The sequence below is a fragment of the Oreochromis niloticus genome, linkage group LG14 (genome assembly GCF_001858045.2).
Source record: "Oreochromis niloticus isolate F11D_XX linkage group LG14, O_niloticus_UMD_NMBU, whole genome shotgun sequence".
NCBI classification, from domain to species: Eukaryota; Metazoa; Chordata; class Actinopteri; order Cichliformes; family Cichlidae; genus Oreochromis; species Oreochromis niloticus.
In genome coordinates this window covers 15,013,046-15,040,687 of record NC_031979.2, presented here as the reverse complement: position 1 = coordinate 15,040,687, position 27,642 = coordinate 15,013,046, and the positions used below count along the sequence as shown (strand labels likewise).

Sequence of the window (27,642 nt, the reverse complement as noted above, 5' to 3'; positions counted from 1 at the left end):
TCTGTAATAAATTAAGAATAATGTCTTTATTTCACACGTCATAAAGGCTCGTGCGTTGATCTGCGCGTTGAAAGGCTTCTCGATGTGTTGCCGTACGGTCGGGGTGACGGTGTGCTTCGTCGCTGAGCTCCCTCCATTATTAAAACGGCCCCGTCTAGTCACATTTTGTTTCCCAAAACACCCAATCACCGCTCACCCCCATCCTGAACCAATTTACCCCTCCTGCCACCTCTCGTACTCATAAATAGGCCATTATGCCGACCAGCCTCTTGGATTAGGCACTTTGCTGCAAGAGTTGCCCAACACACAAAATCCTCTATTGTATACTTGGTGACAGATCCAATTTCCTTGGTAGTAGTTCATATTGCTTGTCTATAATTGTGCCTCTAGGTTATTTTATTTTTTTTAATTTTTAAACTCTATGATCACTTATCTGTAAGTTAACCATTGCTGGTGATTTTTCACCCTTATGAAATAGTTTTTCAGCGAGCTTTGTGTCATGAAACATGAGTTCATACTTCTAAACCTGACACTAAAGGGACAGCAAACAGAAACCCTAACGAGGCTGAGCTGTGTATCAACTTTTGATGGATACAAAAATATACATATACATCTAGGAATGTGGGATAGGTTGATAACCAGTTATACAAGCATATCTCATTAGTCGGTGTCGTTTGTGTCGTGTATCTGGATGTTATCTGTGTGATTTGTTAAGGTTTTATGTGGATTTGTTGGTTTACTCAGAGTTTAGTGGTTGGTCACATGATTAGGGGCTGTGTTACTGATTGTTAATATTAGGCAACCATTCACCTGGAGGGAAATTGAATAACTCTGTGATCCCTGTGATAAAATTTCACCAATAAGTTGGTTTATTAAGCATAAACAGCTTGTTTTGCACAGCCTCTTTCTTCTGTTTAGCCACAATCGAGATGCATCTGTCTTTGCTTTTGCCTGTATCTCCTGCTTCTACACAGCACTGGTACTACAATGAGTAATACCTTGAGGTTATGCTTTAACTTTAGTTGATGAGGTTCACTGACTTGTTTAAAAAAAAAAAAAAAAAAAAAAAAGACTTGAGAATGAAAGCGCTTGTATTCAAAGCCACAGGACTTGTTTTGAGATAAACAGTAATTTCACGTTGAGGAACGCAGAAATGTGTGTGACACAAAGTCAGCGGTCAACACGGGAAAATGTTAACAATGAGGAAAATCTCAAATTTGTCCTAATGTTGTGTGCTTTGTGATGATAATTTGAGCTGTGTGTGTTAGCTGCACACGCCAACTGTTGAGAAGCGTATGCGCAACTAGAAGAAGGAAATGGGTGATTGCGTGTGTGTTTTGCGACATTATTGTGCCTGTTTATATAACGATGATGAGGTAAATGAGTTATCAGTTGCCACTACTAAGTGTAAGTTCGTCTTTGAAGAAATCTGTATTACTGCCTCAGTGCTGGGTAGTCTGGAGGTAAATAAATGTAAACATAGCATTCTTGTAGAAGAAAGTGGATAAATCTTTTAATTTAATTTTTTTATCAGTCTTTTTGAATAAAAATGCTCAGATTTTTTTTTTTTCTTGTGGCTTTGACATTCACCTGACCGTTCAACCCAGTATGGAGAGAAATACTCTCATTAATAACAGTGGCATGGTTTTTGGCCAAGTCACTCAGGTCTTACTGATAAAGCTATTGCTTTGTTTAAGGTAAACAGGAAGTAGGAATTTTTTTTAGACCAAGTAAACATTAGGCATTGTGTCAGCCTGTATCGGTGTTTTGTAAGTGTTACGGTGTTTCGCTATAACCAATATAGACCTGCAACTGTCATTCATCAGTTAGGCAGTGATCAGAAAATGCTGTTTGCCCCCCCCCGCAGCGTTTTTCTTCTCTCGTTACTTCTCCATAGGCCGGACACTGTAAACACTGAGGTGTTGCGTCTCCATCTACGACCTTGTTTAAGATAAGACGTCTCTTAAAGCATTTTGAGCCGTTATGACCCTGGGGAGATGTTTCTTTTCCAGGGCAGCAGGATTAGATTTCACATGTATGTAAATAATATCCTTAGCTTAACTGTGTCAAGAATGAGGTCAGAATTGTGATGACAAACTTCTTGTGCATTTGGGTCTGTGCCATTTCTAACTGCAGATTTGAGCTTTCATCAGTATATACCTCTACTGCTTTGATACTTTCATTCTGTTTCCTAAATCTGTTCACGTAATTTTCCATGACAGGAAACAATTGTTAGGATTATTCCCTTTAGTTAATTTTCAGGAAAAGAAAATACAAATTGAAAAATTCCTTGTTTTAGGAACTCAAAGTGGAAATTAGACCTTGGTATGGAGGATCACTCTGACCACAGCCGGTTGGAGGACTTGTTCATTGACCACTTCTCTAAACTACAGAGCAGAACAACAACTGCAGTCCAGCTGATTTCACTGCCCTGCTTTTAATTCGTCACAAATGAAATATTTCCAAAGAAGAAACTCTAAACTGTAACGCGTGCTGTAACACAGTATGTGCACAGTAGCTGCTGCACAGTGACTGAATGAAGCTAAAGACTCGACACAGCCTCCGGTCTCCTCTGCAGCGGCCCAGTCGAGTGACATCATACGAGCTGATGGAGAGCCTGCCGCTAACACTGGAGTGAAACCATAGATCACTTTGGGCAGAAAAGCTGCAGTGGTATATTGTATGGTCAGCAGTGCTAATGGGCATAAAGATGCAGTGGGTTCATCAGAGGGTCCACAGCTTAATGGACCATAATGGACAACACTTGGTATAAAACAGCTTTATGTTGTCAGCCATTTTTAACATTCCCATCTTAGAGGTCCTCAGATCGTAAGTTCACTTATCAGGAATGATGGCGATTGACAGTTGTATTGGAAAGAACGGCCTCAGAGGAGACCCAGTTACATGCATCTGTCATCTGTTAAGCGCTGGGTTATATAATTAGTAAGCACCATTTATACATTAACACTGGAGAGTTTGACCTGGGTTTGTCTGAAGCTTTGCAACAGAGAAGGTTTACTTAAAGTCAACTCATGTTTCACTTTTTCTGTTGAGGACTGAACGTCTTTTTGCACATGGACCATGATGTGCATAATCTAATCTAATGAGACAGTTTGTATTTTTTTGTTGTGCTTGCTGTTCTGGTTGCACTGTGAAACTAAGTATTTCCCTTTCTGTATTTCTTCAGTGTTTTGAGTCCTGAATTGTAAAAGTTTGAGCTTTGCGTGTCTAAAAAGACTTTCTTTAGTTAAAGGGTCATGTGTTAAAAATGTTTATTGCCTGGTGTTCAGGGCAATAAACATTCTGTTTTTTGTTTGTTTTGTGGTAACAGTGCAGAGGCAAAGAGGTGTGAACAACTGAGGAGAAAACAAAAAAAAAAAAGCTTGGCATGTCCAAAGTGAGGATAATCCAAGTAAGCATTTCTGGCAAGTAACATAAGGTCAAAAGCTATGGACGCAATGCCATTGAGAAGCAGGAAGTGTGACTTAGGTGTTGCCTCCTTCCTTTTTGCCCAAAGTTGACAAAAAGAGACATCTCCTCTTAATTTCAGAGGAAAGGAGCATTACAAGTCAGGGCGGCTGAGTAAAGAGTTTGGATCGGCAGGGGATTGTTCTCCTTCAGAGAGCGAGCCGTGCCTCCTTCTTGGCCTGAGTCGAGGAGGATATGCTCCAACCTGTAAAAGGAATTGAGCTCAGAGAGGAGGACAGAGGTGAGATGGTTCCAAATATGGGCATTAAAAGTGTGCCAGTCCTGTCCCCCACAGCGCACACGAACACACCACACGTGCAGGCCGCGCCACCTCTGAATCAGCGGGGATTCATATCCACTCCTGACGTCATTGGACAACAAAGTGAACGTTTTTGGCCAAAGAAGTTTTTCCACAGCGCCCGAGAGTGGATGCTCAGCAAAAGATGAGTCAACAGGCAAAGAATGCTTAGGCGTTTGACTCCATTCAGACGAAGATACTGAGAAGAAGGGTTTAAGAATAGTTTGATTCTAGATGTTTCTGTGTTGCTGATTCATGGAGGCGGAAAGCAGTAGCCTGGAGCGAGCCTGTATGTGTGTGTCTGTCTCTACCTTCAGCAACTTGCTAGGACTTGTGTGTGAAGAACCAGACGTAAAAGGGTAAAAAAACAGTGAAGCAAGAAGAGCAGTAGCAGGATAAGGCTAGCAGAGATTGCTTTAATTCTTCCCTATAAAAGCATTATCCTAAACAAATGGGCAGAGTCTTTTAATCTTTTTAAAGGAGACTGATGGTAATGGCAGGACTTCGAAATGTAGCCGATTCCTTCCTTTAAAAGTGTATTGCTATATTAAGTTTGTTCTGCTTTACTCTCCCTTTTACAAACATGTCAAATAATCGTTGTTCATCAGCCAAAATTCCTTCCCGTTTCTTACAAACCCAAAGATCATCACTCTAATCATCAGAAATGCCCTCTCGTTTTCGTTTGTGTTCCTCGTCCACCCGATAAGCTGAAGAAGCTGCACCGGAGGGAAGTTTACTCGAACGGTGAACATCGAGCTACATATTAACATTTATGACGCAGCTGTGTCTATCTCACGGCAGAAATTGGACTCTGCAGTTTGAAAGCTTATCTCTTAGGTCTGGGAGAGTCCCTAAGCACTTCTCACAGGATGTACCACATTAACTCAGAGGTTTGCTTCAGAGTCATGTGTGTCCAGCTGAACATCGCTGGCAGCCGTATATATGGGCCACGAGTGACGTGAGGTCAGTGTATGCTCAAATGGATAAGGCTGAGCATCAATGGGCTTTTGTGTGGGCTTGCCGTGTCCGAGTCAGCATCGGGGGTCAAGTCGTTGTGTGTAAGCCAAAAGCTCAGACTTGAGATTGCTTGAAAGAGTTTTTGTGTGTGTGTGTGTGTGTGTGTCTTCTAGTGCTTCCTCAATATATGATAATAACACAAGCAAATGTCCTTAATTTGGACATCTCAGGCACATCTGTACAGCGTTACATTTTGTTTGCAAGATGTGGCCAATCAGAACTAAGTTGGCTTAAAACATAAGAGATACAAGGATTATTTTGACCTGGGAATCATGCAAAGTTAGTCTAGAGTCCAAAACCAAAGGAATTGAATATGAGAGTAATAGTGTTTTAAATCCCCGTTTTAGTAAAACTGGACTGTTTGTAATTGAGTGACTTTAAAGAAACGATACAAGTTGCCCAGTTTCAGAATCTTTGATGCAGAAGGAGCATTCACGTGCCGGCACATGATGGGTTTCCCCACGGTGCTCCTTCACCATCAACAGTTCCTCTTCTCACTTCTGTCTGCAGCTGTGTGCCCATCTGGGCCATGACTTTCCCACCGTTACCCGTTGTAAAGCATTCAGGTGCTCTGGTGCGAAAGGGAAACTTTCACTCTTCAGTTAGTAATGACTTCTCACCGTATATATACTGTACACGTAGCCATCCTACCACATTCTAATCTTATGAGATTTAGCGCACATGCTGGCTGTAAGTGGTGCTCTTCTGCTGCAAGCATTTAAATAGCTGCTTGCTTTTACAATATCATTTATGGAACCGTCATTTATGGAACCGTCATTTGTGAAACGCATTTTGTGTTCTCAAAAAGGCCACAAGGAAGAAGGAGGAAGTGGGTTGGTTAAATGCAGACTTTATTTAGTGACTTAATGTCATCCTCTGTCTGGTTTCAATGTGATGTTTTATAGTGGGCAAAAAATAAAAAAGAAGTGATGATTCACTGTTTACTCATCTAAGGTACAGCAAAGCCACCTGAGGGTTACTAATTTGTATGCGACACCTGTTTCTCATATATATTTTTTTGTGTGTGTGGGTTGTGTGTGACTCACCGCCCCAAAGCTGTCCAAAAAAAGGTTTAAAAAAAAATGCAGCACAAAGTTGAATGAATATTATTGTTGGTTCATATCTGGTCAAGTGTTCTGTGAGCTACTCGGGCAATCTTGCGTCTCGTTTGCAGTCTGTACGCCACGGAGAAAGGCATTTATTCCTGAAGGCAAGAATAACTCAAAGATGAACATCATTAAAAAAAGATTGTTGGCTGTAGTTGTTTGGGGAGGGAAATGAGCTTTTCATATAGTGGAATTATGAACTCCTGGAGGAGATGCCTGATGAATTAGAAGGGAATGTGTTCCAGGGATGGATGCAGAGACAGAAATGTGGTTCCCTACTTAGTGTCTAGACAAGACTATTTAATATATACCCAAATCATGTACATGTATAGCAAGTGATATTTCTGCAAGGATACCACCAAGTGGCATTGGCAGGCATATTTTATACCTACTGAAACAGTTGAAGGAATGACTGAGGAGCATGGTAGGAGGGTCAGGTAAAGAGGAGGAGAAAGAGGGAAGAGAAGGAGCTACTGGGCCTGACTGTACTTGCCATTCTGAGAAAAGCTCTGAGAGCATAGCCTTATACAGATATTTCCAAGACGGCGTGTGCCCCAGCCGTGCACTGCGATTTCCTGTTAACCCCTAACTCACCAAGAAGACCAAATCACAGAGGGGATGAGGCACTCACTCTGGCTCCAACAAGAAGCGATGACGGACTCAGCCGTGTTGCAATAAATGAGCAATTTGCATATCAGTCGGGTGATCACTTCCTGTGGTGAAGTCCTTTCTTGCATTGAGGCTGTTGGCTCAAATCCTTCCCAGAGCAGCAGTCAGTGACCTATTTGTGCTTAAGAGAAAAACTCTTAAATCATCTGGTGACTTGGTTAGCTTGCCTACATTCAGCTTCACTAGATTGGTGGTCTTTGTTCAAGGAAAGACAGGAATAGGTTGTTTATGACCGCGCCTGTTGTGTTTTTATTCTAGTACTAAAAAGCAGTCCGATCAGACCCAGCTGCAAGCCCTCTGCACTGCAGCCTGTTATACCCAGTGGGCCGGGTCAGCACAGGTGGATGTGTTGGCAGCTTGACAGGTGGGGAGGGTGTGTGAAAGTCTGTCTTTATGCGCGTCTGCCACACATGCTTTTAGAGTCTCAGTGTCCGTAGTTCTATCAATAATGCAGCTGCTCACTCTCAGTCTCACTCTTGAGCCTTTGCTTTCTCTGCCATTAAATATGCATCAATTTCCCAGTCCTAAGTCTCTGTCCCCTCTCAGTTCCCATAAGCTGCCCTGCAATCCCAACAGCATGCTCATTGCTGATGAGTTGACTAAGTAAAACTAAAATGTTTGTAAAATCCATTCTTTGTCAACTGTTATTAAAACGTTATTTCCGTTATTAATTTGAGCTTTACGCTCAAATTAAAACATGATACTGACGAGCTCAGAGTGATTGTCGGAGGTTTGCCAGCGTGTTGCCATCAGTCTGAATGAGGGGACTTGACTCCACTTGGCTGCCAGCTGTCAGCCAAGTGGCTGCCAACTTATTCCTATACAACAGGAAGGCTGCTGAGGACAAAAGTTATAATTAAATGTGAATTTTTCTATACTGACATCAACAGATGTCACCGTATTTGAATTACTGCGCAAAGGTTTGGGGCAATAGTCCAAATGTTCACTTTAAAGTGCCTTAACGATAATCCACAATACTGAAATCCACTGTTCCTGACGTCACAACTATTAAAACTCACTGATGTTCTTTGTCACGCTGCACAAACTACGTATAAAGCAATAAGCTGCCTGCTTCCTGACAATACACTACATTTCTTTTTTTTTTTCTTTTTTTTTCAAAGTGATGGAGAATTCGGTTAAGGGGGGAATTCGATATAAAACATCTGTGTTTGTACAATGCTAAAAAGTTTTTGCATTTCTGTATGTGGAGTGAAGTTGTGGAACAGATTGCTGGAGTTCATTACTCACTGTCCCAGCATGACTCGGGTTTAAAATGTAGAACAAAATTATAGTTTTTGCAGGGTAGAAGAAGGAGGAAGGACTTTGATCGGGTGCTCTTGTCCGCTATCCGCTCTTCACACACTGTGCGTATAGCTGTATGTGTATACATGTGTATGTATACATACTATTTTTAAAAACAAAAAAAAGTATTTCTTGGTCTGTTACTCGTGTTACCAAACTAAATATATGTAGAAAATTATAAGGAAGGATTTATGAAAGGATAAGACAGAAACGGGAAGTAAAAGTGATGATTAGTAGTTACTAAATAGTGGAGTGTTTTGTTTTGTTTAGCTTTTTTTCTCTTTGTGTTGTACTAGCATGTTCAAAATAAGGTCTTAGTTTATTAGAATTATCAGTGAATTTGGCATTTTCATATGCATGTATTGTCTGAAATGCATAGCACATGCAGTTATCTTTTATTTATTCATATTTTTTTGTGCTTAAATTAAATTATTATAGTGGTGGGACAAAGAGATCACAATAATTGCCCCCTCTTAATTCATATACTGGTTTCAAATATCAGTGTTTAGATTAAAAATAGGTTGGTGCTCTAAGGGGAGAACAATCCTGCCATCATTTGGTTCCCCACCTATTCAACTTTATCGGTGTCCCTACTCTTCATGGTAGTATCAAATGAAGCAAAAGAAGAAGAGAAACAGAGGGGGAGAACAAATGCATTGAACGGCTGCATGGGGATAACATGCACACTGATACCTTAGTACAGGAAGTAAATACATAGGGGTCATTCCATGTCAGTTTATCAAAAGGCTTCCACTTGATCGTCTCAAATTTGCCCCCCAAAAAATGTGGTGGTTAAGCTGCACTTACAATTCTGCACCAACATTGAATGAGCAGCGTCCAGTGTTGTTATCAGTTATGTGTCATAATGGCACGAAAGACACGATCTCTCTTGGCCAGAAAAAAACGTGTTGCTGGGGAGTGACTTGACTGAGTACACACATCACATATTTTGGTTATAATAACATAAACATGCTTTTTCTAATAAAGTTAATTTGAATTTGTTATATTGTGCCATACCAGGGACAAATGTCAGAATGGTGTTGGATAAAAATGTTTTTCCACTCATATAGTATCTGTGAAAGTATTCACTAGATTTGAACAGCTTTAAATAATAATATATGACTTTAATGTGAGAAAATAAAATAAATAAAATATCAGTCCTCTACCTACAAACATATGGTTTCTACAGGCCTCCAGATCTGCTGTCAGAGAGATCAGACATCCAGATATTTTAGAGAAATGAGGCATCATTTTATGCTAACTTGAGTTACACTCAAGCCATAGTATGACATATTTACCCTAAAAGATCCGACGACCCTAGTGTAAGTAGTCTTCTGGATAATGGGATTTTAAAGTGGCCCATCAAAAACAATGCTGGAAAAATCAGGTGAGATGGCGTTTTTTATGTTAATTTGATCAATTGTGATGGAGTAAGATGTTTTCTTTATCACCTACACATATGTCTTAATGTAACAGACGATTCAAATCAGAGACATGCTATATCACGGCATTGTTGTTATTGTTGTCAACATATTGTGATATTGTGAGTTACTCGGCTTGCAATGCATTATCAGTGCACTCCTGTTTCCATGTGGGTGTTGTCCTTGCCAGCTTTACTTGCTGCAGTCACTACTTATGACCACACATGAGGGTGCTTAATATATGAGTATGTGAACAGAAGTAGAGTAGTTTGCAGTGAGTTTATCTTGTGGTTTTGATGGACCCTAGATGCTTATCTGGGAGTCGCTGTATGAGAATATCAGTGTTATCGTAGGCGACATATAATGACGGCATCTCATTGTAATTCCCGTGCCAACTTTCTGATTCCCATCCCCAGGCACTTCATGACCTATCTATGCCCCTCTAATGCACATCCTTGTTACTTAATGACTGATGTACATGCAGATGTGATAGAACTGTATGTTTAGTCTCTGAAACACAAGACATGCTGCAAAAATGTCTTTCTAGCACTTTTAACCTGTTTGAAAATATCTGAAGTTGTTAACCGATGTTTGCAAACATTGGAGGAAGAAAAATATGCACAGTTGCAGTGACTGACTTGAATCCAGTATTTTAAGGGGTTTCTGCGGTTATTTTTTTTTTTTCCCCAGACAGAGAACACTTACACAAATGTCTACAGGGCTACAGGTAGCACAGACAACAAAAAGTCACTCTGGAAAGAGTGAGCCAACATTTAATATCAGCGCAGTTATTGTAAGGCATGTGCCAAATAACACAATAACAGGAAGGCATTTTGAAGTTTGACAGCAAACCTGAAGCTGGCTGTGTCGTGAAGTCACTTATACACACGCAGCCTCATGTTTAATTTACAGGCTGTTTGCACCAGAAATCCTCCTGTTTCGGGATATTTGCAGGCCTAAAAATTTAAGTAGTTCCTGGTTGGAGGCCACAATCCCAGACACTTAATCACTCATGAAATCCTAATGCTTGGCTCCTTACTATCCTGTTTTTTTTTTCCTTTTTGCTTTTGCTGTTCTTTAGTAAATATGGAGTGAATTGTTATGAAGTTGTATAATATATAATAAGGTATATAATATATATATGGCGTCCCCCCCCCTCTCCGTGTGTGCATGCATGCATCCATTGTTCAGGCTGGATGAGTCCTTATTAGGCATTGCTGGCAACAGGAAGTGGGCTGGGCTTTGGTGCTGTGTCACAGGAAGTAGCAGATTGTATCACGGGTGGGACAGATGGAGGGAGAGGTGGAAGAGATGGATTAGGGGACTATAGGGAGACCATGCAGGGAAAATAAGGAGAGGAGGGGGAGGGGTCGTAAAACCTTTGTTGTTCTGTGTCTGCACAACTCCTCTACTCACCATTTACCGACACTTTGGTTTCTTCTGTTTTGCTTTGCTTTAAGCTGAGACACGCATGCGCATTAACATGCATATATTAAGATTTACAGTTAAATGAATGAATACAGACTTTACGGTGTTTACTGGTATTTATTTAAATGTTATGCCCTTACTCTGGTCCAATATTATTAGCATACATAAGGAAAAAGCAAATATGTGTGTAGAGAAGGAAATATTTGTTTATTCTATGATCTTTGCATTAAACATGTCTGCCCTACCTGCGATACCTGAGTAAACAATTTTGTTTGTTTGTTTTCTGTCTGCATAGAGCTATTAATAAATATTTTGTCACTGATGTCAGCGCACACGTGGCTGTTTTCTTCCAAAGTGTGATGAGGTGGAGGCTGATGGAAAGCAGGTGGAAGATTCCAGTGCCTCGTCTGTTTGGCAGAGCACGGCACAACTTCCCGTCTTTGTCGGCTTCCATTGTTGCGTTTTGTTTAGGATCAAACTAATCTGTTTATCCAAGCAGTTATCAACACCATACTGCATTTTTAGTTTGTTTTTTCTTTTCTTCTTCCCACATGTAGGCTACTGATTTCTTTATATGTCGCTTTGAAGACATTAGACTTTGTGGAAATCGTTAATGTGGAATATTCTCCGGGTTTTCTGAAGTTTTTCTTCTGACATTGGTGGCTTTTTCACTCATTTTCAGTCCATTCCTTGTTCTTATTTTTGTTCTTTGTTCAGCCACTTAAGACTGATCTATGAATCATTCCAGCATAAAAACACCAAACTCAAAACATGAACCAGTTTTGTGTCTACAGATAACAGAGAACAAAGAACCAGTTGTAAAATGGATCTTTAGGCTCTTTGTTGTTAGCAGCCTGTTGCAAAAACACAATGTGTTTATAATTCTTTAGTTTAATGTTTGAAAAAAATGCCACAATAACACAAAATAGTAATTTTGCTCCAAAAAAGGCCCAAAGAGCTATTCACTTAAAAAGTTGCTCAGCATGGTGTGCAGTATGACATTAAAAATTTGAGGAAACTAACAGGTGGGAGAAAAAGGTTTTTAAGGCTTGCCACTTCTATCTAAACAGTATCTGAAAGTGATGTCCTTCATGAAATAGGAAGAAATCTAGCAGAGACTGGACACAGGACCTCACATAACCCTTGAGTTGATCGATCTACTGTTCACTGAAGCCTCATTAGAAATGGTTTTGGTCACGAACCCATTTTTAAGGAAGAGAAACAGGGAGGAATGGGTGGGGTATACCAAATGACCCAAAAAGTTCAAATTACTATAGGTAGGTATGGAGGAGGTCACGAGAGATGTACTAGAGCAGGGGTGGCCAACTCCAGGCCTCGAGAGCCGGTGTCCTGCAGGTTTTAGATATCACCCTGGGTCAGCACACCTGAATGAAATGATTAGTTCATTACCAGGCCTCTGGACTCTAAAAGACATGTTGAGGAGGTCATTTAGCCATTTAAATCCGCTGTGATGGATCAAGGACACATCTAAAACCTGCAGGACACCAGCAATCGAGGCCTGGAGTTGGCCACCCCTGTGATAGAGGCAGGCTCTGTCATGGTTGGATGGTTATAAATGTATAAAAGTTGTTTTGTTTTTTTTTTATCCACCATGCAGTATCATCTAGAAACCTCTAATTAGCACAGCTTCATTTTTCAGCATGACAACAATCCCAAACACACTGCCAGTGCGGTAAAAGCATATGTGGATAGAAAAACACAGAAAGGATCACTATCAGGCATAAATTGACCTCCCCAGAGCTCGGACCGCAACATTACTGAAGCAGTGTGGGATCATCTTGATAGAGAACAGAAGAAAAGTCAGCCAACATCCAACGAAGAGCTCTGAATGTCCTTCAAGAAGCCTGGAGAACTATTCCTGAAGTCTAGTTAAATGAACAAAAGCTGCCTAGGAGATTTCAGGCTGTGCTGAAAAATAAGGGTTGTCATACCAAATACTGACTTCAAGATTATTAGACTTGTACAAACTTTTTTTTAAAACTATGTTTCCATTTATGTTTGCACTTATTCCCCATTTTCTAACAAAATATAAAGAGTTTTTTAGACAGGAATGTACACTTAACTTTTAATATTTGCACAGAAGCTGAGGACTTCATTGAATAAAGAACATTGTCTTTCTAGTCTATACAGTTTAGTGTGCTTTCTGACACGTATGAAGTTCAAACAAAGCTGATTATGTTAGTGTTGTGGGTTTTTTGAAACCTAGGACACACTGAAATGTTCTTAATCTTGCATTGTGGGTTAGCCAGTATGAGACGAGGTTTGTCTTGAAAGACTGGCCCTCGTGACTAAAAACTTTGTTCTTCATTCATTTGTCTGCTGTTCTTCCTCATGTTTTCTCGTTGGCCTCTCCTGTTCCACCCGCAGTTCACGCTCAATGCCACATAAAACACACAGCCTTTATATGATACAATATTGGTGCTTCTTTGTCCTTATACAAAAAATGCAATGTAACTGAAATATTAGTGGTTTGCTTAATTGTCCTTGATTCTCCGTAGTAACACAAATGAATGCGTTTCCAAATATTTTAGTTTATTTTTTTCATTTTGCAAACATTTCAGGTTATTAATACAGGACGTTGCTAACGTAAACAAAAGAAATGAAACACTGTTGCTGTGGACTGAGTTTCCTTTCTCCCCTTAAGGCATCTAGAGTATGTTAGGTTAGGTACCCAGCTGTACCTTTCAAAGAACAAGTACCTCCACATTTTCAGGATGTTGGTATTGATTTGGTACTGAAGTATCTGTTTTTGTGACATCCCTAAAAACAACAGTCTAGTGTATTTCTCCGATGACAGTATACAGTACAAACATGTTTGCAGCAGTGCTCACAAAGACCGTTTCATGCTTTTGTCTGAGGTTGCAGTCGCTACTATAAAGCCCTGTGGTTTCATTTTTGTGTCTGTACTTTAATTTGGCTTTGGATCTTTTTAATTCTTCCTCGTCTTTGTGGCGGCATGTAGTGGGTGTTTTTTGTTCAGGCTTGGAAGAGCAGAAATCGACTGTTAATTGCCAGATGTCTATATTACAAAGCAGGATTTCAGCTTATCTAGGTAACCCGGGGTTAACCCTGAAGTTTTCTGTAGTATGAAGGTGGATCACTTCTTACTGGGGTACATCACCATGGTAACGCACTCTGACCCTAACCTGCTCCGGAGCAGATTATGTTCTGGGTTAGAGATCAACAGGTATGAAATCACTGTGTACATGACAGTGTACATAACATCACCATTCCTGCAAGACCCCAGAGACCTCTGTGTACGAAATAGTAGGAAGGTCTGAAGTCTTTGCATTTCTTTATTACTTTTTTTCCTCTGTTGGCCTCAGATTAATTTACAACAGTTTTATTGTTCCATCATCATTAATTAGAACTAATTAAATTAGGAAATTTTGCTGGCTTTCCTTCTTACCCTCAAAGAGTCTAAACTTTATTCATATATGAGCTCTTTCTAGTCTTGCTGGCCAAAACTTGCATGCATTCATACAGCACTTTAAATACTGAACTACTGAACAGTGCTTTTCCTCTGGCACTCACGCACCCTGCAGCACCTGTGTTGCTTTGATTCTGTGTTGTGTGTTTTAAATTTTTCTAACATTACTCTTTTCTCTTCCTGTGCTGCCAATAAACTCTTTGTTCGTGATTAGCCAGATGCTGCTAGCGCCACTCCTTCCTGTGAACCCATTTGTAACTAGAACCCTGGGTTACTGAGTCGATAACCAGTTTTGTGTGGCTATAAGGGTAAATGAAGTTAACAGAAAGATCCCTTTGAAATGCTGAACTCGTGGTAGTGCAAGCCTGAGTACTAGTCAAAGAAAAGTGGATTATTTAGACTTTTAAAAAGTCAACTAAGCTATGCTGTGAACTAATGTTGATGATTTCTTCTTTGTGCTCTGTTTTTCAGTGAATCAAGTATTTGCCAGGCTCGGGCCACTGTGATGATCTATGACGATGGCAATAAGAAGTGGCTTCCTGCGGGCACCGGACCCCAAACCTTCAGCAGAGTGCAGATCTATCACAACCCAAGCAACAATGCCTTTAGGATAGTGGGTCGCAAGATGCAGACAGATCAGCAGGTACATCTGCCAGCTTTGGGCAGGCTTAGCATAGTGTCTGGCTTTGTGAGTCGTGTGTAGTGTCTGTCATGTGGCCTGTGGGCGTCTGTGTTGTTTAAAGGTGTCTGAGTAAACAAGGGTGAGAATGCTGGGTTTTCACTGACATCATTGCAGTCTAAGTGATACCCTACACTGTATCTGTTTATTATATGGAGAGTATTTACTGCAAGTATAGTTTTATTAGAAGCACTCGAGAGCATTTTTACATCGTCTACCACTGTGCTGTTTATGTCCCTCCCCCTAAACCCTCTGCCTGTCGAAGAAGCTACAGGAAAGATAATAAATCACAACCAAACCTGTTTTGTCCCCTTGTTTGGTTGCAGTGCAGTTATTTACACTCACCGGCCACTTTATTGGGTACACCTGGCTAGTATACAAACACACGCCCACACTCTTTTGCCTTCAGAGCTACCATAATTCTTCATGACACAGATTCAACAAAGTGCTGGAAACATTCTTCAGATTTTTTGGTCCATGCTAACTTGATGTCATCACACAGTTGCTTCAGATTTGTTGGATGTGCACATCCATGATGGGATTCATCTGTTCCACCACATCCCAAAGGTGCTCTACAAGATGGGATGGATCCAGTCTTTCATGTTGTTTATGCCACTGGGACCTAAGATTGGATCAGATGACGTTTTTCCAATTTTCTGTTGTCCAATTTTGATGAGCCTGTGTGAACTGTACCCTCAGTTTCCTGTTCTTAGCTGACAGAGGTGGCACCTGGTGCAGTCATCTGCTCTAACCCATCTGCTTCAAGGGTTCAGAGATGCTTCTCTGCATACCTTGGTTGTAATAAATGGCTCTTTAGACAGGTTTCCTATCAGTTCAAAGCACTCTGGCTTTGCTCCTCTGACCTCTGACATCTTCTTGTAGAGAACTGCCCCTCGCTGGACATTTGCTCTTTCAGACCATGCTTTGTAAACCCCATAAATGGTTGTGTGGGGAAAATCCCCATAGATCAGCTTTCTGAAATACTCAGGCCAGTCTGTGCGGCACCAACTATCATGCCACATTTATAATCAGTTAAACCACCTTTCTTCCTCATTCTGATGCTTGGTTTGAACTTCAGCAGGTCGTCTTGACCATGTGTACATGCCTTAATGCACTGAGTTGCTGCCATGAGATTGGCTGATTAGATATTAGCATTAATGAGGAGTTGAACACGTGTACTTAGTGGGCGGTCAGTGTATGGTCTAACTAGTTTCCTCATAGTTTCTCTCTGATGTCAGTGTGTATGTGTGTGAGAGAGAGAGAGACAGAGAGGGGGAAGGGGTGATGCAAGCATACTGGCTTCTGTGGGGAGCCACTGTATTAAGAAACACCCCTATGAATTTTCATGATTTTTATATACACTGCAAATATGATTGCATGAACTCTGTACCTAGCAGACAGAAGAAGTATTTACTTTTAGGCACAGAATGAATTAATGAAACCTGATGAAAGGTGGAGCAGGGAATCCGTTAAGTTAGTGTGTGGAGCACGATCACTGCTTCACACCGTTTGCAGCCGTTTATACAAACACTTGCTGCTCTTAACTACACTAATAAACAGGCCCTGGGTTACCCTATTTATCTTTAAACCTGTGTTTTAATTCCTTCCAGTCCTTTTAATCTTACAGATTTTGCTGAGCTGAGCTTTGACTCGACTGTTGTCTTAAGCAATAGCACTTCAACCATGTTCATGCTTTTGATTACTGCCAGTTTGCGAGAGGTGCACACGAACACGCAAAGCTGTTCTTTGTGCATTGTCAGCATGCCTTTGGCATAACATGTAGGAAGGTCCTCCTTCAGTTTTGAGTGCTCAAAGCAGAAGATAATGAAGGCGTATCTTTGTGGTTATCATCAGATTATGACTCCCCAGCTGATAAAGGTGAGCCGATTCCATGTTACAAAGCAGGGCAGCCTGAGTTTGGGTGGGTCTGTTCTTGATACGCCCGTCTTAGTGTCTCTCTCTCTCCCCTTCTTTAAACATTCAGCACTCTGAAGTGTTCCCCAGAGACGTGTCTTAAAGTGGAAGATGTTTCCTGTGAGATAGTTAGCCCGTTCAGCCATTTCCTGTGACAATTTAGGACGTAGTTTGATACCCAGTAAGGACTCTATATTTGTGTCTGACGGAAACATCCAAGTGAGTTTAGGCTTGTGGTTAATGAGAACAGCAGGAAGAAAATGGGAATGCAGGGTGGCTGTGTATTCTCTCTCTCTCCTTTTCATGTTCTCCTCTTTCTTTTTTCTTGTGCCTGTGGTGTCTTTAGAAGTGTCTTTGTGGTGTCACACTTGTTTTATGCATCCTGGTGTGATTTAAGATGAGTTAAAAAGCACAAGTGGAACCTGTGGCATTAAGGCTTTTCATCATGCCACAGGTTTTACTCGATTCCTTTTATCATGATTCGTGATGCAATTCTCTTTGCATCTACACACTACCTTGCTATTTTTAAACAGGAAGACTGAAGTTTTATTTGTCTATTTTTAATGATGTCTGCAGTGGCAGATGAACTTGCTACCCTTACATTCAGTGCATGCTGCCCCCCTGACAGGGTCTCCTATCCTCCCCTCTCCTCTGTGGAATCCAGAGGCTGTTAAACAAATAGTGAAATGGCATGTCAGCACATTCAGGCAAACACTCAAACCCAGAACATTTTTTCCCCCAGCTTCATAAGCTTCACACCACCTGGTGGTTGGAATCTGTACCAGCATAGTCCATAAACATTTAAGCAGACACAGTCATGTTATGCATAAGCAGGGATATTAGTTTGTGGGGATTTTAGAAGTTGTTTTGGATATATAATTTATTTTTAAACAACTTTGTGACTCCTCTGCTCTCTTTCTTCTCCTCAGGTTGTTATAAACTGTCCAATCGTTAGAGGCCTCAAGTATAATCAGGCCACACCTAATTTTCACCAGTGGCGGGATGCCCGACAAGTTTGGGGACTCAACTTTGGCAGCAAGGAGGATGCTACTTTATTTGCCAATGGCATGAGCCACGCTCTGGAGGTCCTCAACTCCATGGCAGATGCAGGTAAACGAGCATCTGTAGCTACGCCATCCATGGACTTTGCTTTTGACTTTACAGATTTGATCCTGCACGAATGAAAACGTCTCAAAGTTACAACTTCCTGTTTTGTGGTAACTTATCAGCCAGTACATGGTAAACAATACACTAAAACCACACAGCGGTTACATATGCATTTCTTGTCAATCAGTTAGAGAAAACAGGCATGTGATTGAGCTGATATTAACACCACCCTGGACCGCGTGAAACACTTTGCTAACAAGCTTCCTTCAAGTGATGAGTGTGATTCTCAGTGATGTACAACAAACAGGGTAGCAGGGTAGATATAAAAAGGTCGAATAATGTATCCTGATTACTAGTCCTGATACTCACTTACTGCAGATACATTTTTCTCAGAACATTAAAGGAAGAGATTTCCCGAGAAGTGAATTTAAAAGCAGAAATAAGTCATCAAGACAAGCAAATTGGTGGGAAAATGGAAAATGAGACGTGCTGGGAAGGTCCGTCCTGTTGTCTGAGTAAAATTCTTTGTTTGGTCTCATGCTGCTGTGCTGAGTCTATACTGTGTCTGGCTACAGTTGTGCACAGAGTCGGTGTAAATGCATGAAAATTACTCACTCAGATCACATTTTGTCATTTAGATGTAGACTTTATTAATTCCACACTGGGGGAATTCACACATTACAGGAGCAAATCGGTCAGAAGAAAAAGGGAAGGGAAAGGAAAAAAAGCCAAAAAATTAAACTAGAGTCATTTCTACTATTTACATATGGTTGCTATATACAGTAAATATTTGTCATTGTCATATTTTTCATATGTGCATAAAGTGCAGTGGGAGTAAACTTTTATTTTTGTAGGTATCTATTGTATGTGTGTATTGTACAGTCTGACCGCTGTTGGGATGAAGGACCTGCGATAGCTGCGTCCTACACTGTGGCTGTAACAGTTGAGCACATTATTTCTTAGTCATTAGTCCACACATATCATCCAATCCTGTTAAATAGAAAATAGTTTGAATATTTCCTCCGAGTGAATCCTGGTATTCATCGAACAGTCACATAATTAGAACTTTTATTGTTTTCTTAACTGTTTTTTAACAGTTTCAGCACTTATTCATAGTCAGTGTTGTTCTTACCTCTGCTTATTTACAACAGCTGGCTATTTAAATGAATACTCTGTGTATCCTGTGTTGCTGAGCCATGAAAAATACTTGATAAAATGTAGCATTGTAAATGCTTGATTAGTGCGCACCACCCATTTGAGGTCCCTGTGTGTCATATCGTGGCTGTCCACACTGTCTGCAGACTTTGTACAGTATCAACAGCACAGATATAAAAAAAAATGTGTGCGTCAGTAAAAGAACAGATTGGATGAACTTGAGCGTGTCAGTAATTATTGCTTCATAGTAATCATCACAAATGTTTTGTATTTTCTGTTTTTGGCAGGTTATGCGACCCTCCCCCGCCCCGTGTCAAATGGGCCTTCTCCTGAAGAGCTTGAACAACAGCGGAGGTACCTTGAAGACTTTCTGCTAAATGCAGTCCGCCTTTTTCACTTTGCTAGTTGTAATCCACCGCTGGTCGCATTTTACTGCTGCTCCGCTTGCATATCTTCTGGGCTTGGTTCAGCTGATAACTCTGATTACATTGCCATTTTTCAGCTTGGTCGTATATGACTTTTCGTTTAATAATCAGATATTTTTTCTGATTCTTTTTTGTTTACCTCTTATGTGAGCTTACTGTACTGTGCGGACATGTGAAGTGTATGTTTTCTAACTGATGCAAACAATCTCCTGGGTTCAGTTGCATAACAATCAATAGCAAGTCGAGCTGTTTTGGCTCTGCAGTAGTCCGCTTGGCAGGGTTAGGGCACACACGCATATGCAGAGGATTTGATGGCATTAGCTTGACGCTGTTAAAGCCTTAGTCAGCCCGTGTAGTTTAAAGGTTAAAAAGACAGTAAAGTGGATGCTGCTTACATTTTCCCGCCATGTCTCCATCAGCCTGTCCCATCAGCGAGACCCTTAGACTCACATGGACTAAGCATTAACCTTTTAATCTTATTTACACTAAAAGGTGATAAAGAGCACAGTCTAGGAGGATTTTATAATCGGCATTGCTGCTTGCCTGGCTGTCTCATTATCCAGTGGCATGCTGAGGCTCAGGGAGCTTCTAAAACCTTAAAAGTCCAACAGAGATGCAGGTGTTTGTGGATAATATTTGCAGGCATTCTCAGCAGCTGTAAACATCGATGATGTTCAGCAGTTGTGAAAAGAGGCAGAATAACCGACATGAATGCGACCGCCCCTCACCCTTTCCTCAGCTCGCTGCTTGACATTATGTGTGATTATGGGCATGTGTGTGGCTCTGCACTTTAGTGTGTGTACACTGTGTACAGTGCATGTGTGGTGCTCTGTAATCAGCTGTTATGAGTGGCAGATGTGTTGGGAGAGAGGAGGGAGATGTAGCCAACCGCGGCAGCTCACATTGGATCATTTTGACCAGCTGTGGACTTGTTAGTGATAGACTAATTAAAAGTGAAATTCACCTCTTGTCCTTTTAAAAAAGTCTCTAGATTTTATATAAATCTCTTTTTGCGTGTTTGTTTGAAATGTTAGAAGTTGTCCTGAAACAGTGGTTGGTGCATAAATAATTCAGTAATCTACAGGACACTTGCACATGATTCGAGGCTTTGAGTCTTGGCAGGTCCCAGACTTTAATTTAATTGTGGGCCTGTTTATTTTCATTACTCTCGGTTTATTTTAAACATGTTCACATACAAATGTAACAGATTTGTTTGTTTGTGCTCAGGTTGGAGCAGCAGAGGTTGGAACAGGAGCGACAGGAGAGAGAAAGACAGGAGTGGGAGCGACAGGAAAGAGAGAGGCTGGAAAGAGAAAGACAAGCTGCTGCAGGTCAGGAAACACCTGCGCTTGTCAACATAACACCACTTGACATTAATACACTCCACTTTTGTTCTATTTCAGTGTTATTCTCAGGTAAATGTGCAGCACATGATCGCCCTGAAAGGAAAGCTGGAATTCATTCTGCGTAGCAACTACCAAAAACAACAGGGGATTTTAAGACTGATACAGGGTCGTGTCAGATCAGCCAAAACATTTTGGCTGATCTTTTTTTTTTTTTTCTCCCTCTTTCAGATACACAAACAGATTTCCCTAACATTTATTTTGTATAGTCTCTGTTACTTTTTAAAATGTACTTTTTGTTTTTAGTTGTTATAAATGCCGACTTTGAAAAATGCTATTATATCAGCTCTGGTGATATATCAGTCAGGCTCTAATACTCCCCATTTTATGTGATGTCCAGACAGAGGTTGTGACTTTTTCTTTCACTGGCTGATTTTTTTTTTTTTTTAAACATTGATGGAAAATCTGAAGGCTGTCCCTAATTCTGAACTGTAACAATAAATGATTCACGCACAACACTGTCGAGAACTGTGCTCTCAGCGTCGGTACCACATCTTTCTTGACATCAGACATCATATATTAGAATTGTCGCTCAAGGTCTTGGAGTGTCTGTATCCACCATCACTCACAGAGGGGTGCAGCTGCACCGGGTACAGAAGCATGCTGCTGGATGCCCTCCAGATAAAGCAAGTGCTTGTAGGATTGGGACACAGATAGGAGACTGCTGGTAATTCCAGTGTCCAGCAGTGTGAAAATTCAGCATTCAAATCACAATAAAATCAGATATGAAAAGTGGTTTGTCCAAGACAGAAAAATATAAAACCACTAAACATGGAGCATCAATCAAGCTGTTTAAGTTCAATTTGACTTTTTAGATGCAGGAGCTGTTTTAGTGCTTTAGGTGCTGACTCTATGCTCTGTTTATGCTTTTGACAGTTTTAGAAGATCAGTCTTCCCCTCTGTGCCATACAGAGGCCATCTAAGCACTGTTTTGAATTTTGTGTACCTGCGTCATGCTCTCATTGGTGTGAATCTTCTCTGAATACTTTACAGTCTAACTGATGGTCCTTCTCTGTCCAGTTCCTCCAGCCCCTCCAGCCCCTCCACTGGCCACTGGAGGCCCCGCTCCTCCACCGGCTCCTCCTCCACCCCCTGGCCCTCCTCCAGCTCCTGCCCCTCCTCCAGCCGGTGGCATCCCCCCGCCTCCGGGTCCACCTCCCACGGGACCTCCCCCGGCCCCACCCCTGCCCACTTCGGATGGCGGAAATGGCATTGGCGGTGGGGGAGGAGGGGCAGGAGGGGGCTTGGCGGCTGCCCTGGCAGGAGCTAAACTCCGCAAAGTATCCAAGGTGAGTATGTGCCAGATTTGACTGTTACTTTGCAGCTGCTGTTAAAGGCCACATTAGCATACAATTGACAAATCACTCAATCTATCATGTGCTTCTCTCATTATTCTAATTGGATATTCCACTGTTGTACTGATACGATACTAAGAGTTATTTAGAGATGCAGATCTGTGACACCACCATCCATGCTTTTGCTATTTGCTGCCCTCAGCAGGATGATGGCCCGTCTGCATCTCCAGCTCCAACTCCAGCTCCAGTTTCCAGAACTGAGTCCACCCGCAGCAGCAACGCATCCATTGGAGGAGGAGGAGGCGGTTTGATGGGTGAAATGAGTGCCATCTTGGCACGGAGGTAGGTTACGCCACAAGTTTGAAGCCACATAAGGTTTTATATTAAGTAGTTACAATCTTCACTTGTCTTTTGATCAATAATCATTTATTACATACATTATATTCAGTCAGCTCTTGCAAGTTTTTCTGCTTGATTATTAAACTTACTATTTTTATTTTCCTTTATCAGGAGAAAAGCTGCAGACACTGGAGAGAAGCCACCTGTAAAACCACAAGATAATGTAAGGGTCGGCTTTTTGTCAAATTGTTTTTGTAATAATAATTTTAGTCTTGGACTTTATTAAAGTAGCTTTGGATCCTTTTCAGTTCAAATAACCCTTATTTATCTTACACTGAGCCTAGACCCAGCCCCATAGTTCATTCAATATATAAAACAAGCCGTTACTACTAGCTACTGATATCCACGCTCTCCCCTGTAAGCCAGCTTTGTCCTGATTGGTTGCCCCTCGTAAGTAAAACATTTAAACAGCAGGTGGGTGGGGTTTCTGTGCTCACATTGGCAGGTTATTAAACATTGCCAAGAGTAGAATAAACGGTTGAAGCCTGAGCTTTCGGCTCACACTTACAGATACGATGTCATTATTTGACACCATGGCCTTGTTACAGTATCGTCGTAACATAACACTGTAGACATGCCAGAAAGTAAGGGGAAGCATAATCGGTTCCCTTTATGTAACACCAGACAAATGTAAAGTGTTTTTACATGTAACCAACCACTCAAGGCTGAGGATGACTCACTGTTAAGAGAAGTCTCCATGTTTTTTTTCCCTCCTCTCTACAGGATGAGTCAGAGTCTCCAAGTCAAAGTGGTGAGAACTGAACAGTTTTGTCTGTAGCATGCCACCTACGTTCATTCTGATATACTGATGAGTGAAGATTAACAACTCATGTTTTCATACATTTTCTTTTTCAGACACCATCAGAAGACCTTGGGAGAAACCTTCCATGATCAGGTGAGCCTCGATGCAGTTATTTCCCTGCAGTAAAGCTGTCACCTCCAGGTGTCCCATGTGTCGGCTCACCCCGTTCACCAGTGTGCGCACATTTTTGTGTCCACGCCTGCATCTTTGCACAAGCGTGAGTTTTTTGTGCGTGTGTGCGAATGTCGTCCATTTTCATTTTAAGAGCGAGAGTGTGTGTGTCTCACTAACAGGAATAACTCCATCCCCAAGAGCATGGACTCCACTTCCTCATTGTCCCAAGTTCCCAGGTATACATGTGCCCCATTCATTCATCACCTTTAGCATCCCTTCCTTTATTCTTCCCTCTCAAATCTTCATGCTGGGGTAGCATATTTTACAGTTGATAGCACCATCTAATGGATCGGCGAATGGCATGCACCCAAGCTACCCGTAGATGTAGCAGCTGAGTGTGCCATCTCTGAAAACTGACTAATAAAATGGGAGCCTGGGTGTATGATTCATGCTTATTTTCATGTCACTTCTCTCAGCTGGGGTTGGCGCTGTCCTCTCTGACATCTTTGATGGCTTTGTTTGTCTCTATGTTGTAGTTCAAGAACGTACATGTAGTTTTTGTGGTAAAAGGTCCTAGCAGAGCCATACACTACTCTTAAACCTGTGCTAGCTAGATCAGTTAATATCAGGCATAAATTTATAGCTCGTCAGCATCCTTGAGCTTCAGAAAGGTAGGTTAATGAGTTTACATAGGTTAACCTTCATTTCATTTCTGCATTCTTCCATTCACTGGTCCTTCATTTGCTCTATACTGTGACAATACGCTTGATGTGTTGCACCGGTTTTGTGGAAAGATAAACATGAAATATTTGCATGTCTGTTTCATGTCTTGTTACAGGGCAAAGGCTGCAAGCAATAATAATGAAGCAAGTGGAGCCGATGACTCAGATTTAGAGAAAATGAAACAGGTAAATATGCTCATCGACCCAGCGATCATCAGTTCTTGGTCAAAGCTGCTACACTTGAATGTTTGGATCTGAATTTTTGTCATGTAAATGAGAAAGCTGATTTCTCTAAAGCTTCTGATATGCATTGTTTTGCATGAATCTGACTCCATCTGAATACGCTGGCCTGAGGTCACCTTTTCAACAAAAGTTTGACAATGGCAGTCTCAGTCTGTTGAACCTTGCTCTGACCTAGTAAGCTTAGATAGCTTTTGATTAACAATGACACTGAAATTTATGGTGTTTAAAAACCCACTTTTATTCCCTTTCATCGTCTAACCAGCAGAAACTCCTGCTTCTTAGTGAAAAACTGAATTCAAAATCGCCTACTTGTGTAGACTAAATGGACAAAAGTGCTGAGCCACTTCCACATTGCAGGAGCTGCTCAGCCATGAAAGCCCATGTCACGAATGACCCAGTGCACACCTTTCTGTGCTGATGTTAAAGTCAGAGGAGGTTTGGAACTGTGTGTTATTGAGTCAGCATCAGTAACTCTGTAGCTTCACATGGTCTGCTACTTCATGGCTGAGTTGCTGTGGTTCGTTAATACTTCCACTTTGCAATAATATCACTTGAACGTTTCACCAACTCGCTTATTGCAATGGTGGCAGCCTTTTACAGCACGACAGCTCTTTATAACAACTCATTCTTTCACAAATGTTTGTAAAGGCTGCATGTTGATGTGCTTCATTTTATGCACGTGTGCCAATAGGACTAAAACACCTAAAACACACCTATTTTGTGTGAGGTTTTTTTTTTTTTTTTTTTTCCCCCCCTCTCACATTGTTCTGTTAAAGATCCAAATAATTATAAAATACAAAGTCTGTGACAGGACAATATAATGACATTCACCAGTAATCACTATAGGCCTAGTTTTGGCAAAGTGTTTTTAGGAGATGAAGTTAGTTTGTAGCTTCCAGCTGTTTCCAGGAGTATGTTTTCGAGTGTGTTGCAAACCAGTTGCTGTGCATTTATGCAGCTGGTACAACAGCAATAATATTAACTACTGACAATAATTACATTCCCAGCTTGGGACAGGATCAGTCCGGATCTTATCGCAGATGTGGTGTATATAATCATACTTCACAAGCTCCTGTTATTTCTAATCTGATGTGTGGGATGTTTGTTCCCATAGCTACACATAGGAAGTGGCCTCTCTAGTTATCAAAGCATCTATCAAAATAAAGCTGCCATGCAAAAAGACAGTCTGACCTCATGCATTATGTCACTGTTGTACTGTTAAATCTTGCAAGCAAACTGCAGGTACTGTGGATCGTTATTGTGTTTGCAGATTTCCATAAAAGTAACTCATGCCTAAATGACAGAATTCAGTCCAGTTGATTAAGCCAACAATGTTTAATGCATGAAAAGGTCTTAATCCTGACAGAGGTTTAGAGAAACCTACATTTTTCTGGTCAACACCAATGCATTGCGTTCTGCCACAAGTCCGAAAAATATATGTTGTATGTATACGGAGATTTCGCGTGTCACCTGGTTACTGCAAAAAAAATATTTTTTTCTAAATCACAAATGTATCGCCATGGCTAACGGTTTGTACCTTTTTTTTTTTTTTTTTTTTTTTTTTCCTGCAGGAGATCTTGGAGGAAGTGCGGAAAGAACTACAAAAAGTCAAAGAGGAAATTATTGGAGGTTAGATTACACTTGAAAAAACCCCTTTAATTTTAAATTTTGCTCCAGTATCAACTAGTTTGTGTACTTACCGTGTGTTTCTCGTTGCTTTTACAGCCTTTATTCAGGAGCTTCAGAAGAGAAGCACATAGTTCTGCTGAGCATCAGGTGTAACGGAGGGATGCGATGGATGGAGCTGATCGAGGTCCGCTGAGGCCTTTCCTCCACGTCACCCTCTCATGTAGCCCAGGGATTTCTCTTTATCTTCTACACATTTTCTCTTCTATCTCTCTTACACAAACACATGAGCATATGTGCTTACTGTACAACATGCATATTCACTTCATCTTAATGGTAACCCAGGGAACCTCCTCAAGTCGCCATTTGGCACTTTTTGACCATCACTTGCTTTTATTGCAGCGGTGATGTCCCCATCTGTACCATCTCTTCCCGCTCAGCCGTCCCGTCTCGTCTTGCCCTCTTTGTGTCCTGTTCATCTGAATCATTTCAGAGCACTGACCTAACGCCAGAGTTGCTCTTGCAAGTTTGCCATCTCTAACCCCTCTTTGTTGCAGAACCCCTGCTGCTTGTGTCCTCTCCTTCTGCTATCAGATGCACCATTTTTACTGGTAGAGAAGTCTTCAGTATTCAGGCACACTGTATTAGTCATATTTTTTACTGTAATAGCAAGAGGCTGGCATGCTGGGATCATTTTCTCCCTTTCTCAGTTGCCATGAAAATGATGAGACTTCTGCTAGTCTGTGTGGCAGCTGGAGGTGGAGAGGAAAAAAAAATCAAACGAATCAGTGAAGCCATCTTCTTTAATACTGCAGCATATCTCAGTCAAGTGGACTTTGAGCTCCCGCCAAAGACTAAGAACTAAAGCAGCACAACGAAAGCCTTCACACTCCTGCTGCACAGAGATACTAGAGGAAGAGGAGACAAGCAAAGGGAAGCTAATGTTCAACCAGAGTGCTGTGAAAGAGGAGTGTGTTGTAGTTTTATGATGTGAGAAACTTATTCTCTTTGCATTGCACTTGTTCCAGAGGAAGTGTGTCTGTGTGCCACACCGCCTTGATAGACTATTCCCTCTCACTTAAAATGAGACCTTATTCATTGGCCAGTGCGGCACTCTTGCTGTCCACTGTGCTTCTGCTTGTTGTTATATTATTTTTTTTCTTTGTTGTTGTTGTGTTTTTTTTCCCTTCTAGATCCGTTTTCTAATTTTGAAACATGAAAAATGGCCATGATGAGGTCAATTAATTTGGCCATGACCAACTGCCTTGAGAATAAATATATAAATATATATATATGGAAAAATATATATGTTTTGAGGGAAATGTTAGCAAAAAAAGGTGTTTCTATTTTAATTGAAATGACTGGTGAATGGGAATTTCATTATCTTTTTTTTTTTTTCAATGATTTGTTTTCTAATGAAATGTTGTTTTTTTTTTTGTTTTTGTTTACTTTCTTTTTTCTAATAGAGTCTAGGCTTTTTACACTGAAATATAAAGAAAACAGCTTAGAGACACTGGATTAGAAATGCCTTTATAGTCGAATACAGCTGCTTCTTGAAACGCATCACTTTGTCTGGAGTCGTCTTTTCTATTGTATTT

The 27,642-nt window shown here is 41.0% G+C and overlaps 1 protein-coding gene across 4 annotated transcripts in view; it reads left to right on the top strand.

Moving 5' to 3' along the window:
• vaspb (vasodilator stimulated phosphoprotein b) overlaps window positions 1-27,607 on the top strand; it is a 32,449-nt gene extending 4,842 nt beyond the window's left edge. The window contains exons 2-15 of one of the 4 annotated variants that reach the window (XR_002064573.2): window positions 14,632-14,803; window positions 17,683-17,863; window positions 19,303-19,369; window positions 20,668-20,771; window positions 21,864-22,132; window positions 22,341-22,480; window positions 22,649-22,700; window positions 23,261-23,288; window positions 23,393-23,432; window positions 23,633-23,689; window positions 24,292-24,361; window positions 25,990-26,047; window positions 26,144-26,231; window positions 26,447-27,607. Coding sequence is in view for 3 of the 4 variants with exons in the window: in XM_005474579.4 (XP_005474636.1) it covers window positions 14,632-14,803; window positions 17,683-17,863; window positions 19,303-19,369; window positions 20,668-20,771; window positions 21,864-22,132; window positions 22,341-22,480; window positions 22,649-22,700; window positions 23,261-23,288; window positions 23,393-23,432; window positions 23,633-23,689; window positions 24,292-24,361; window positions 25,990-26,047; window positions 26,144-26,178 (1,273 nt within the window). In the remaining variant the exon portion in view is untranslated. Of the gene's footprint in view, window positions 1-14,631; window positions 14,804-17,682; window positions 17,864-19,302; window positions 19,370-20,667; window positions 20,772-21,863; window positions 22,133-22,340; window positions 22,481-22,648; window positions 22,701-23,260; window positions 23,289-23,392; window positions 23,433-23,632; window positions 23,690-24,291; window positions 24,362-25,989; window positions 26,048-26,143 lie in introns of all 4 variants that reach the window. The other 3 variants (XM_005474580.4, XM_005474579.4, XM_005474581.4) reach the window with 3 other exon arrangements.
• The last annotated feature ends 35 nt before the right edge of the window (window positions 27,608-27,642 follow it).